Genomic DNA, 12733 nt, shown 5'->3' with positions numbered 1-12733 from the left:
GTTGGGCTGACAATTTGTGCAGCAACAGATGGACTACAACCAGCAATTGTAAGCCTACAAAGTGTTTGTAGTTGGTATATCTAATGAAACAGCCAGAAGTGTAGATACAAGGTAGGCCGGCAACAGGCAGCTGCCGACAAGCCTTTTTTGAACAGAGAGAACCTGGAGAACGTTATGATGCCCTGAAGATTAATGGGTAGTGTCCATCCATTGCATGAGCAACAAAGTGATGATGCATGCCATGGGTATACACACCAGAGTTATTTTGTTCCACATTTGAATAACATTCAGACTGCTGTTCTTGTGGTGGCCTATTCTCTGGCTCTGTCTTGGCATCTGTGAGCATATGTGAAGATGAGGAAAGAAACCCATGGGCTTCACTTAAGCTAGTGAGCCTAATTAAGTCAATGCCTGCTATCCACCCTTGGCACTGAATCAAATCAGGTCTGATGTGGTCTCCTAGGCCCATGCATAAATTTGCCTCTCATTCCGATCAGATCAAAAAAATGTGACAACACTTAGTGAAATTCTAGTCGCACGGAATGTGGAAGATTAGTCGGGGGCACTGCCTTCCTCACTCTTGCGTTGCTTCCTGTTATCCTCAAACAAATTCATGACAGGTTCCTCGTCTAATGATGTCATAAATAGAAGAATCTGAAAAAAATACCCCACGCAAGTGGAAAGTGTTGCGCAGGGATCTGAATGCCATCAGCTAGCAGCGAAACAACTGAGGCAATGACTTGAGTCGGAAGATCCTGTATGTTCCTGCCTTTTTTGGGATTCACAGGTCTCTCATGGGCATCAATAGAGGGAGAGATATAGATCTCTCTCTCACTCACTCACTCACTCACTCACTCACTCACTCACTCACACACACACACACACACACACACTCTCTCTCTCTCTCTCTCTCTCTCTCTCTCTCTCTCTCTCTCTCTCTCTCTCTCTCTCTCTCTCTCTCTCTCACACTCTCTCTCACACTCTCTCTCTCTCTCTCACACTCTCTCTCTCTCTCTCTCTCTCTCTCTCTCTCTCTCACACTCTCTCTCTCTCTCTCTCTCTCTCTCTCTCTCTCTCTCTCTCTCTCTCTCTCTCACACTCTCTCTCACACTCACACACACTCTCTCTCGCTCTCTCACACTCTCTCTCTCGCTCTCTCACACTCTCACACTCTCTCGCTCTCTCACACTCTCGCTCTCACACACACACACACACACACACACTCGCTCTCTCGCTCTCTCACACTCGCTCTCTCGCTCTCTCACACTCGCTCTCTCGCTCTCTCACACTCGCTCTCTCACACTCGCTCTCTCGCTCTCTCACACTCGCGCTCTCTCTCTCTCTCTCTCTCTCTCTCCCTCTCCCTCTCCCTCTCCCTCTCCCTCCTCAAGGCTGCAGCAGGCCTGGCATGCTAACATCTTGGATTCATGACCTCACCGACGGTGATTCAGCTTCGCCCACTCCAGAGCTGTAATGACGTGCCATGTCTGACCCTGTATGTGGATATATGACTTGTTTAAATTGTTCTCTCCAAGGGCTTGCTCAGAGCTGGGGCAGCACAGTAATTGTTAGCAGAGAGGTAGTCATAAATCAAAGCCCCCTCTTATTCTGCGCTCCTCATTCTTCACTAACACTACACGATACAAGGAGGGGAGCGAAGAGCACCTCTGGGATCTTTTCAGATCTCGACTCCCTTCCCTAAGGGCTCAAAACTTGGGGCACCGAAGGAGATGGTGCCTTCCGAGTTTTGCAGCAGAAACCTGAGTTGTGATTGATTTACTCTTTCCACCCCAGTCGGCTGCCAATGGCGATAGTTCTTGTGGGGGAATAAAGGACCTGACTCCCTAAATGAGGGATGCATTCCAGGCTGAGGTGGCTGCAGCTCCAGGCTCTAAAACCCCACAATTAGCCGAACTAATGACATGGTAAATCACAGCTTATTAAGCCAAACAAGCTGGAGAATCCTCTCTGCACTTACTAGCATTTTAGAAATGTAATTGAATGACAAACATATGCAGAGAGAAAAGACTTCCATATTGGGGATTCTTAATTTGTTTACAGACGACAGCTCTGAATGTTCCCATGAGTGTACGCAGTGTCTCTTCTTCTTCTTTTTCTTTTTTTTTTTGTAGCTTTTCCACAGTCTCTTTTGGTCATTAGGCAGCTCTTTCATTTAATAGTGTGTGGGATATGCTTGTCAACAGAGATGGTGTGTGCAGGGTTTCTGAGTGGGATATTTTGTTTACTTCGTGGTCCTTTCTGCACACTGTGCTAAGCCAGTAATGCCAGTTTTCTCTCCCCTCTTTTCTTTCTCCTCAGGTCCAAGAAGCTGACAAACTTCCTCATGAAAGTCAACTCCGTGAGTATCAAAGCTGTTTTTGTAGATTCAATGGCATCAACAGAATTTGCTTCTGTGCACGATTCAAAAATTCCCTTTGAACTAGGGTGGCCAAAATATTGCATCACAATGTGATGGCAGTGAAAGGAGTTATAAAATTGTTCATTATAAAAAAAACAAAACAAAACATCTGAAGGTGTCTTTATATAATATCTCAGTATCCTACCATAAATACAACAACGCATACCATCTCCTCACTCTTGACTTCTTCAACGTTCTTCTGTGTGCATTACCTGTTATTGTCTAGCTTTCGCTTGCCTACACACATTTTCTCCAGAAATCTTCAAAAATAGCTTTTTCTTGTGATTTATGAAGGCATTAATTGCATTAATTGGCTGTGGAGCATTGGAGCTGCGTTCTCTGGAGTGGTGGACATCCATCCAGTACCTTTGGGATGAGTTGGTGTGATTCAGAACTGATCATCCGACATCAGAACTTGACCTCATTGATGCTGTTGTGGCCCAATGCAATCAAATCCTACAGCAATTTTCCAACATCTAGTGTAAAGCCCGCCCAGAAGATTAAAAGCTGTTATTGTAGCAGAAAGGGGGCAGACCCTCCTATTAATACCCTTGATTTCAGAAGAAATGGTGGAAGCGGAGGTGGACCTCCAAATTGGTTTATAGGTGTTTAGGAAAAGTTTATAGGTGATGAAAAAATGTCACTTAAAGAAGGTTGTTCAAGAGTTCTTTGCTAAAATGGCTCCGTACAGAACCATGAACACTCAGAGTCCTTTTGCATGATTAAAGGGTTCTTTGCATCATGAAAGAGTTCAAGAATTCTTCACTTTGATGGAGAATGTACTGTTGATGGCTCCACATAGAACCTTTTTAAAGAGGATTTTGTATCGCACCAAAAAGGGTTCTTTCATGGTAACAAGATTGACATAGTAACTATACAAGAACGGTTTTTGGCTCGACCCCTTATCCAAAAAAAAACCTTTTTACAGCACATTTCCAATCAATCTGAAGAACCCTTTTATCACACAAAGGGTTTTTTGAGCCCTTGAAGAACCATATTTGTTAAGGGTGTATGCTAATGTAAAGAAATTGTATTGGTATTTAGACTCATGAAATGTCATCATGAAATGTTTGCAGAATATAAAGAGCATCTTCTGTTTTCAAATGGTATAAAACAACAAAGAAAACCAGATAAAATATATTAAGAGGTTTTAATATGACTGCAATGATATGCATGAGTGGGATAGTTAGCAAGATCTACGTCTCTCTTGTCTGCTTTATGCTGGCTGTACTGCACAGTTTTGTGTTTTTTTTCTGCTCTAATGCACCTTCAAGGAGGACATGAAAGAATGCAGTGCAGGTGAACTGTGAGACTGGTGCTAAGCAACACTGGTCGATATGACCACGCAGAGCAGGTGTTATTTGGGTGGTGGATCATTTTCAGCACTGCAGAGATACTGAGGTGTTTAAAAACTCCAGCAGCATTCCTCTGACCAGCTCATACCAACACAACACTACACACACATCACAGCAGTATCTAGCAGTCCAGTGCAGTAGAAAACTGACTCAGACTACACTGTTACCTTAAATCAATTTAGAACGGATTCTCTCAAAACTAAAGCCAAGCCTTAAGAGTCTGGTTTGCAGAGCTGGTAATTGTGTGCTTGGTTATGAGGTGGCATTTAGCTTCATAAACGCACATTTCTCCACAGAAGTGTATGGTTTTATAAAAAGTGGGAAAAGTATCACATATGTAATATTTTAACTAGGGATGCATATCCATATCAGCAGATATTTGCTTGAAAAAAGGCATCACCACTGGACAGATGTTTGAATTTGATGAATACTTCAAGTGGCTATTTGATGACATGTTTATTGTACTCCAGAAGAGCAGAGTGTGTAGGCAAAATGAGATTACCATACTAAAATGTCTGCATTTTATTAATTTTATGGCAGAAATAAAAGTTTTATCTTTCTTTTGAGTTAATCCAGATGCATCTAGTCCCAGTTGTAACATTTTATAAATGTTACTACAAAAAAGTCCGATAGCTCCCTTCGTTTATTTAAATTCCAGTCAAAACTGCCTTTAGGTGAAACTCATTCATTTTGTAGCATCAGGAAGAAAAGCAGAAATATATATTTAACAGAAAATTACACATAAGCCTCAACAACTCAGCAATATACAGTGGCTTGCAAATGTTTGGGCACCCCTGTCAAAATTTGTAACAAAGTTAAAGATGACATTTCTTTAATATTTTAAGCAAGGTTTCTTTTTTATTTACATCATTTCTAGTTTCTGAATAATAATAAAGGAAAAAGGCTCAAAACAAAAGTTTGGGCACCCTGCATTGTAGGTCTCTTTGGCAGGCGTCAGGCATGTCAATTCTTTTTGTAGCCAGCTAAGTCTTTCACTACTTATTTGAAGGATTATCGCCCATAATTTCTTTGCAAAAGGCTTCTAGTTCTGTGAGGCTGTTGGATTGTCTTACATGCACTACTCTTTTGAGGTCTATTCACAGATTTTCAATGACGTTTAGACAGGTGGACTGTGAGGGCCATGACATAACCCTCGACGAGATGTGTTTAGGATCATTTATCCTATTGTAGAAGCCATCCTCTTTTCATCTTCAGCTTTTTATAGACAGTGTGACGTTTGCCTTCAGAATTTGCCAGAATTTAACTAAATCCATTCTTCCCTCTACCCGTGAAATATTCCCTGTGCCACTCACTGCAACACAAGCTCAAAGCTTAACAGCCTCCGTGCTTAACGGTTGGGAAGGTGTTCTTTTTATGAAATTCTGAACCTTTTATTTCTCCAAACATACCTTTGCTTATTGTGGTCAAAAGTTCTGTTTTAACTTTATCAGTTTACAGGTTTCAAAGATGCATCGGGCATGGGTAGGCATTGGTTTGCAAACTTCTGATGCTGAATTTTGTGGTGAAAGTGCAGGAAAGGGTTTCTTCTGAGGTATCTCTGCACCGTATAACAGTGCACCACCTTCCTGATGGTCTTGTGTCTGCTAAATCTCCCTGGAGGTCTTTTGCAGTCAAATGGGGGTTTTGATTTCCCTTTCTAGCAGTCTTATGAGCATCACCTGGCCTTTCCTAATGGTGTCTGTGAACAAGCCCTAACTGTGAACATGGCCCTAACAAGCTCCTTGATGTCGGGGACCTTGATAAAAGTTATCTGAGAGGTCAAATTTGTTGGGGTGTTCCTTTCCTTTTTCTAAAATCCATTCTAAATATATATATGTGTGTGTGTGTGTGTGTGTGTGTGTGTGTGTGTGTGTGTGTGTGTGTGTGTATATGTATGTATATGTTTAAAAGAATGTTTCATCTGTAACATTATGCCTTTGGAAATCAATTCATCTTCTGCTCACTTAACTATTCACAGCAAAAGAAATTTTGACTAGGGTGCTCAAACTTTTGCATGCCTCTTTGGCTTTATTACAGCTTTTGTTCTGTTTTTTCAGAAACCTTGCTTTCAGTTTTTCAAGAAATCTGCAGGGATATTTTTCCACGCCACCAAAGTTCAGAAGCTGGTTGCATTTTCTGTTTCTCGTGGTCCAGATAATTCAAACACATTCAGTGATATTGAGGTCTGGAGTGGTCCTTTCATTGTGTTTTTTTTTGTTTTGTTTGTTTTTTTTTTTTCTTCCCCATTCCAGATTTTCATATTTTTTCTGTTTATTTTGCTGAGGAATGGCTTCTTGACAGCTACACATCCTTTCAGACTCATACTGTTGTTGTCATCTCGCAGTGGAAAGATGGACAAACACCTGAGGATTTTTTTTCAGGTCTGAATCGAGACAAGCTTGATTTTCTCCTCTTTCAAAGATAAAACCTTTAATGGTGATGCTCTTGATGATGGTTCTAGTGATTCTGATGTCCTTCAAGTGGTCCTTCAGGTGGTCTGAGGTCCTTCAGGTGGTTGCTGAATTTTTTGAGCTCAAGTTCTGGGAATTCTTGTTTTTATCTTATATATATATATATATATATATATATATATATATATCTTTTTTTTAAACATTCTCCCATCTTATGCAGGCGTGTTATCTTGTATCTAATCTCCTCTCAAATGTCTCCTGAAAAATGAATAACTTGTACTTAAAGTTTTCACCAATGACGTAAATAAATGAGTTCAGTGTCTCACTATTGCAAAATAATTCTAGTTGCAGCCTGCTTATATAACAGTAATATCATTTGTGTGAACAGGTTTTCCGTCATCATCTCAGCTAACAATCAATATGCATCGCTTTCATGTAGGTGGATAAAGCAGTTTTGCAGAAAATGCCTTCCTCTCAGTGAGTAATATAGGCTCGGTTTTGGACAGCATTGATAATTGAGGCCTTTGTGTGCTGTAAAGCCATGGGTTGTGGATTTTTGTTCTAGCACCGCAAATGAAGCTAATCTAGTGTAACGTGTAGTGGAGAGAGCAGCTCATAAGGGCTGTGCTTCAACACATTTTATTATTTTCCTCCATAACATAAAGCCATTACATGCAGGGAAGTGTAATTCAAAGAGGCGGAGGGGGGGAGAGGGAGGAGATGGGAAGCACCAGAAGATAGGAACGAGAGAGACATTTTAGAAAGATGAAAGCAGATAAACAGTTTGTCAGAGTGTAGTTGGTGTTTTTAATTATGTATGAATGCGAAACTCTGCTTCATAAATGAGAAGAGCCTGTTGGAGTTTGTTTTGAAATGGTCTTCGGCTTGATTGAAAGTGATCATCAGGCTTTGAAACTCTTCACTTGGAGAAAACAGTAAAGAAAAGCAATTAATCAGCTTCATCAAGATGTTGTCTGAGGAAGTGTAATGGGTCTCATTCATCAAACCACTGGAAAATAAGTTGCTCAGCGTGAGCAGCTTAGTGAGATGATTGTATGGCCTCAGTTGTTTGAAATATAGTGGAATTGTGGATTTTTTTTTTTTTCACCTCCCAATGCAATCAGTGTAATTTTGAGTATCATTCAATTCCATTCCGATGTTTTTCTGTGATTTTTGATATGCAAATTAGGGCCACAACAGCTAATTGCCATTGTAGTGTGTAATTTTTTGAATAGCTGGCTTTAGGATGTTTGCTCTTCCTATTCACATGATTGAAAGAGGGAAATGGCACAGCATTGCACACAACCCACTTTAACGTCATTTAAAAAGATGTTTCCTGTATATCTAAAACCCAGCTGAGCGGGCCATGCAACCAGGCATGAGTGTGATAGAGTATACGCTGTGTTTTGAAACTGATGCACTGTCAGAAATAAAGGTGCTGTACCAGTACCTTTTTTGCTCATCAAAGCTACAGCCATTGTAAATGTTCCCTCAAAGGTACAGCAGTGGTTTTATGGTTTAATTATGAGCCTTTAATAAGTCTTTCCAGGTGAAAAGTGCATATTTGTACCTTTTTCATAATCTAATGTTATAAAACAGAACAGTAAAATAAAAAGCCTGGAGATGAGACGGGGTGTGCGGAGTCAGTACAACTTAGAAAATATCATTTCAATGGATTATGCTACAGTTACGTTCCCTGACTAAAGGTACTGAGATATACCCCTGAGGGTACCACCCCAGAGACAAGAGGGGTACTGCCCCAGTAACAGTTTCATACCTTTTATTTCCCGTTCACACGAAAGCAATATTTAGTTCACTGGCATTTTGCTAAACTCCATTTTTCTTATTATTGTGCATTAATATAAAACATTATTGCCGTTTCCCTGATTGATGAGCTGTTTTAGGTCTGTACCTGATACGGGTGATGATGGACTGTTAGTGTGATCTCTCATATAAAATTTCATTGCATATTATTAACCACATGTTATCATCCATACAGAAGATATTCAATTTATTTAATAAGAAGATAAGTTAGGTGTTTAATAAAGGAAGAATAATCAGTGTATTTTTATTTTGTGAAATTAAATGTTATTGCCCAACGAATATCTGCAGGTTTTCATTCCCCATTTATTCAATCAAGTAAAGCCAATAAAGGCCCAAATAGTCGATTATTAAAATAATCCTTTGTTGCAGCCCAGTGCAAATAGGCATGAGGGGGACATGTGATCTCTACTTTTTGACATTTACATGAGAATTCTTTGGATGGTGGGGTGTTTCTCCAAAAAAGCATTCACCTAAGTAGCTAAATAGTTGTTGCATATCAGTTATTATATTCCTGTCAGTTACAAATTAAACCTCTAATTAAACCCAGAGTAGATTGTTGCTTGGTTCAGTTTTAGTCTGTAACAGCAAAAGGAAAGAAGCACTAACCTGCCCTGGAGTCATTTTCAACACTTCCTTATTGTGCTGTGATTGTTTGTTAACTTATGCCAGTTATTAATAGTCCATCCTTTTTCTTCTCAATTATCATCTTTATCATGATTGGGATTAATTGCTCAGTTATTTTTAGCACCATTCACATGAGATGAAGAACTTGAGTGACATGGTGGAAAGAAAAAAAAACTTGCTGTTGTGATATGTGTAATCAGTGTTAATAAAATGATTTGTTTTTGTTGTTTTATATATGTGTTGACATACTGCATGAGCTCACTGTGACTAGTGTAATTATAAGCATACTTTGTGCAATTTTATGTTTGAGTTGCTGTAGGGAAACTTTAGCCTCCAGATTTTGGTCCTGTAGACTGACTAGATATACAGTGCCCTCCATAATTATTGGCACCCCTGGTTAAGATGTGTTCTTTAGCTTCTAATAAATTGAGGGTTTTTTAAAATAATATAGGACCACGATGGAAAAAAGAGCAAAATCCAACCTTTATCTCAAGTGCATTTATTCAGTAGGAAAAAAATCCCACATTAAGAAATAATTGTTTAACATCAAATAATGTGTGCCACAATTATTAGCACCCCTGATGTTAATACTTTGTACAACCCCCCTTTGCCAACAAAACAGCACCTAATCTTCTCCTATAATGTTTCACAAGATGGGAGAACACAGAAAGAGGTATCTTCGACCATTCCTCTTTGCACAATCTCTCTAAATCATCCAGCGACCTGGGTCCTCTCCTCTGCACTCTCCTCTTCAGCTCACCCCACAGGTTTTCAATGGGGTTAAGGTCTGGGGACTGAGATGGCCATGGGAGGAGCTTGATTCTGTGTGTGGTCAACCATTTCTGTGTAGATCTTGCCATACGTTTAGGGTCATTATCTTGCTGAAAGACCCAGTGACGACCCATCTTCAGCTTTCGGGCAGAAGCCACCAGATTTTGTTTTAAAATGTCCTGGTATTTCAAAGCATTCATGATGCCATGCACCCTAACAAGGTTCCCTGGGCCTTTGGAAGAAAAGCAGGCCCACAGCATCACTGATCCTCCCCCGTATTTCACAGTGGGCATGAGGTGCTTTTCTGCATACTCAGCTCTTGTGTTACGCCAGACCCACTTACAGCATTTGTTGCCAAAAAGCTCTATCTTTGTTTCATCTGACCAAAGCACACGGTCCCAGTTGAAGTCCCAGTACTCCTTAGCAAACTCCAAACGTTTACGTTTATGATTGTGAGTGAGAAAAGGTTTTTTCCGTGCATGCCTCCCAAACAGCTTGTTGGCGTGTAGATAGCGTCTGATGGTTGTTTTGGAGACTTCGTGACCCCAAGATGCTACCATTTGTTGCAGTTCCGTAACAGTGAGCTTTGGAGAACTTTTTATTTCTCTTATCATCCTCCTCACTGTGCGTGGTGGCAAAATAAACTTGCGTCCTCGTCCAGACTTGTTTACCACTGTTCCAGTTGTTTTAAACTTCTTAATAATTCCTCTGACAGTAGATACGGACAGGTGTAGGTGAGTGGCTATTTTCTTGTAGCCATTGCCTGACCTGTGAAGGTCAACACACATCTGCCTTACTTGAATGCTATGTTCCTTTGTCTTTCCCATGTTGAAGAGAAATGGCCTCTGTGTCACGTCATAATTATACCCCAGGGAAACAGGAAGTTGTGAATTGCTAATTAAATGTTCCTACATACTTTGATTAACTTCGTAAACTACTGTAGAAGTGACAGAAATTCTTTAATTACATTTATTTCCTAAGAATTGTTAGGGGTGCCAATAATTGTGGAACAGGTGATTTTATGAAGAAAAATTATTTCTTAGTCAGGGATTTTATTTTCCCCCTAAAACTCTACTTGAGTTAAAGGTTACATTTTTCTACAATTTTCAGTGTGACAGTATGTTTCCACAATAAAAACTGAATTTATTTTAAGGCTTTTGACACATCTTAACCAGGGGTGCCAATAATTATGGAGGGCACTGTACCTGGTTGTGCTATTGTGCTATAAATGGCCATTACTCACTTCTGTAACTTAAGAATAACAGAGAGCCATCATTTTTACACAGTTCACAATTTGTTTTTATTTTTTTTACTTTAAATTCAGCACATAAACAATATGTTGTATTTGTATTAAATGCAATTTATGCATTTAAGATGTGCAGAACTTTGTCTGTAGAGTAGGCTAACTTATTTTTGCTTAGGAAGTTAACAAAATGTCCTTTTGTCATGACCAGGAGACAAATGTAATGACAAGGAGTGCCCACACTTCTGCATGTACTTCCTCACATTTAAGAATCTTGAGATGTGTGAACTCTGTGCTCCACCAGAGGGGAGCTTTGTGTATGTTTAGTTCAAGGAAAACATGTGACCTGTGCAGACATAAAATACAATACATTGCCAAAAGTATTCATTCATCCATCCATCCAAACAATTGAATTCAGGTGTTTCAATCACTTCCATGGCCACAGATGTATAAAACCAAGCACCTAGGCCTGCAGACTGCTTCTACAGACATTAGTGAAAGAATGAGTCTCTCTCAGGAGATCAGTGAATTCCAGTCTGGTACCGTGATCGGACGCCACCTGTGCAACAAGTCCAGTCGTGAAATTTCCTCACTACTAAATATTCCACAGTCAACTGTCAGTGGTATTATAACAAAATGGAAGCAATTGGGAACGACAGCAACTCAGCCATGAAGTGGTCACCATGTAAAATGACAGAGTGGGATCAGCGGATGCTGAGGGGCATAGCGTGCAGAGGTCACCAACTTTCTGTAGAGTCAATCGCTACAGACTCTAAACTTCTTGTGGCCTTCAGGTTAGCTCAAGAACAGCGTAAAGAGCTTCATGGAATGGGTTTCCATGACCGAGCAGCTGCATCCAAGCCTTACAGCACCAAGCACAACGCAAAGCATCGAATGCAGTGGTGTAAAGTGCCGCCACTGGACTCTACAGCAGTGGAGACGTGTTCTCTGGAGCGACAAATCACACTTCTGAGTCTGGATTTATTGGTTGCCAGAAGAACAAAGGGTGGGTTGACCCTATGTATTAAGAATGGGATGCCACTCAAGTGTTTGAAGGCAGATGAGCGAATACTTTTGGCAATATAGTGTATACAAATTGTGTGCAGAAAAAAATTTATTTTTTCTTTTTAAAAAATGTAATTTTATATAAAAATTTTGTTTTCGCTATAAAGGATGTGTTCACGTATTTTCATATAGGAAATCAGCAAAATATATAATTTGACTGGCGGTGTTCACACTTCTCCATACAACTGTATATTGTGTGACCAGAAGAGCTAAATTAACCTTATTAGGAAGAAGTGTGGATCTACCAAATAACAGCTGATAACTGATCAAAGTATGTTCTGATCCAGTGTACATTATTCCTAAGAAGAGGTGCTAATATTATTCTCTAACATTCCTTTCACACATTTGTTCTTGTCCACGGACTCTTATTTTATATCTACAGAGAATCTACGGAACTCTTCACAGTTCTTAGTCATCCTGTATTCTTATCTTCTTCCACAGCTACTGAACAAAACATTTAAACTCCGGACTTACTTAAATATTACTTTTTTATAATGGCTTTGAAGGAATGTTGATGGTCTTATTACGTTGTAATTGTAACATAAAAAGGACTGCGTTGAACATCAGTTGTTGCCTTTTTACCCGGAGATGCCCTTCACTGTGTTGAACTGATAGACCAGCTACAGAGCTCATACAATAAAAGTCCCATCAATTAAAGGATTTAGGCTCTCTGCTCTTGCTGTTCAGAGCATAAAATCCGTTTATTCTCTGAGAGCGGTATGCTTTAAAATGCTGCCTGCAGGCTGACTCACTCAAGGCATTTCTTCTGAAGTGGGTCAGCTTAGGACCGAGCCCTCATTTCCACAGTCCTGCTGTACTCTCTCCCAGAACTGCTCAGAAGTTCCAGCAGCCATCAGCTCGGTGAGTCAACGTGACTCCTCAGTGTCACTGCAGACGCTGCGTTTGCGAGACTGGCCTAGATTTGAGGTGTAAATCGATGTTTTATTACGCCTGCTGCAGGACTGCAACAGGCCAAGACCATTAAAAGGCCCATATCATTTTTTTGGGATAAAATAGGGCT

General features: G+C 40.1%; 1 protein-coding gene across 1 annotated transcript in view; it reads left to right on the top strand.

Moving 5' to 3' along the window:
* The window catches only part of b3glcta (beta 3-glucosyltransferase a), a 219188-nt gene that overhangs the window by 52818 nt on the left and 153637 nt on the right, over positions 1–12733 (top strand). Inside the window, exon 3 of the mRNA XM_017708577.2 lies at positions 2320–2359. Coding sequence (XP_017564066.1) covers positions 2320–2359 — 40 coding nt within the window. The remainder of the gene's footprint in view (positions 1–2319; positions 2360–12733) is intronic.

The sequence above is a fragment of the Pygocentrus nattereri genome, chromosome 17 (genome assembly GCF_015220715.1).
Source record: "Pygocentrus nattereri isolate fPygNat1 chromosome 17, fPygNat1.pri, whole genome shotgun sequence".
NCBI classification, from domain to species: Eukaryota; Metazoa; Chordata; class Actinopteri; order Characiformes; family Serrasalmidae; genus Pygocentrus; species Pygocentrus nattereri.
This window is presented reverse-complemented; position numbering and strand designations above follow the sequence as displayed.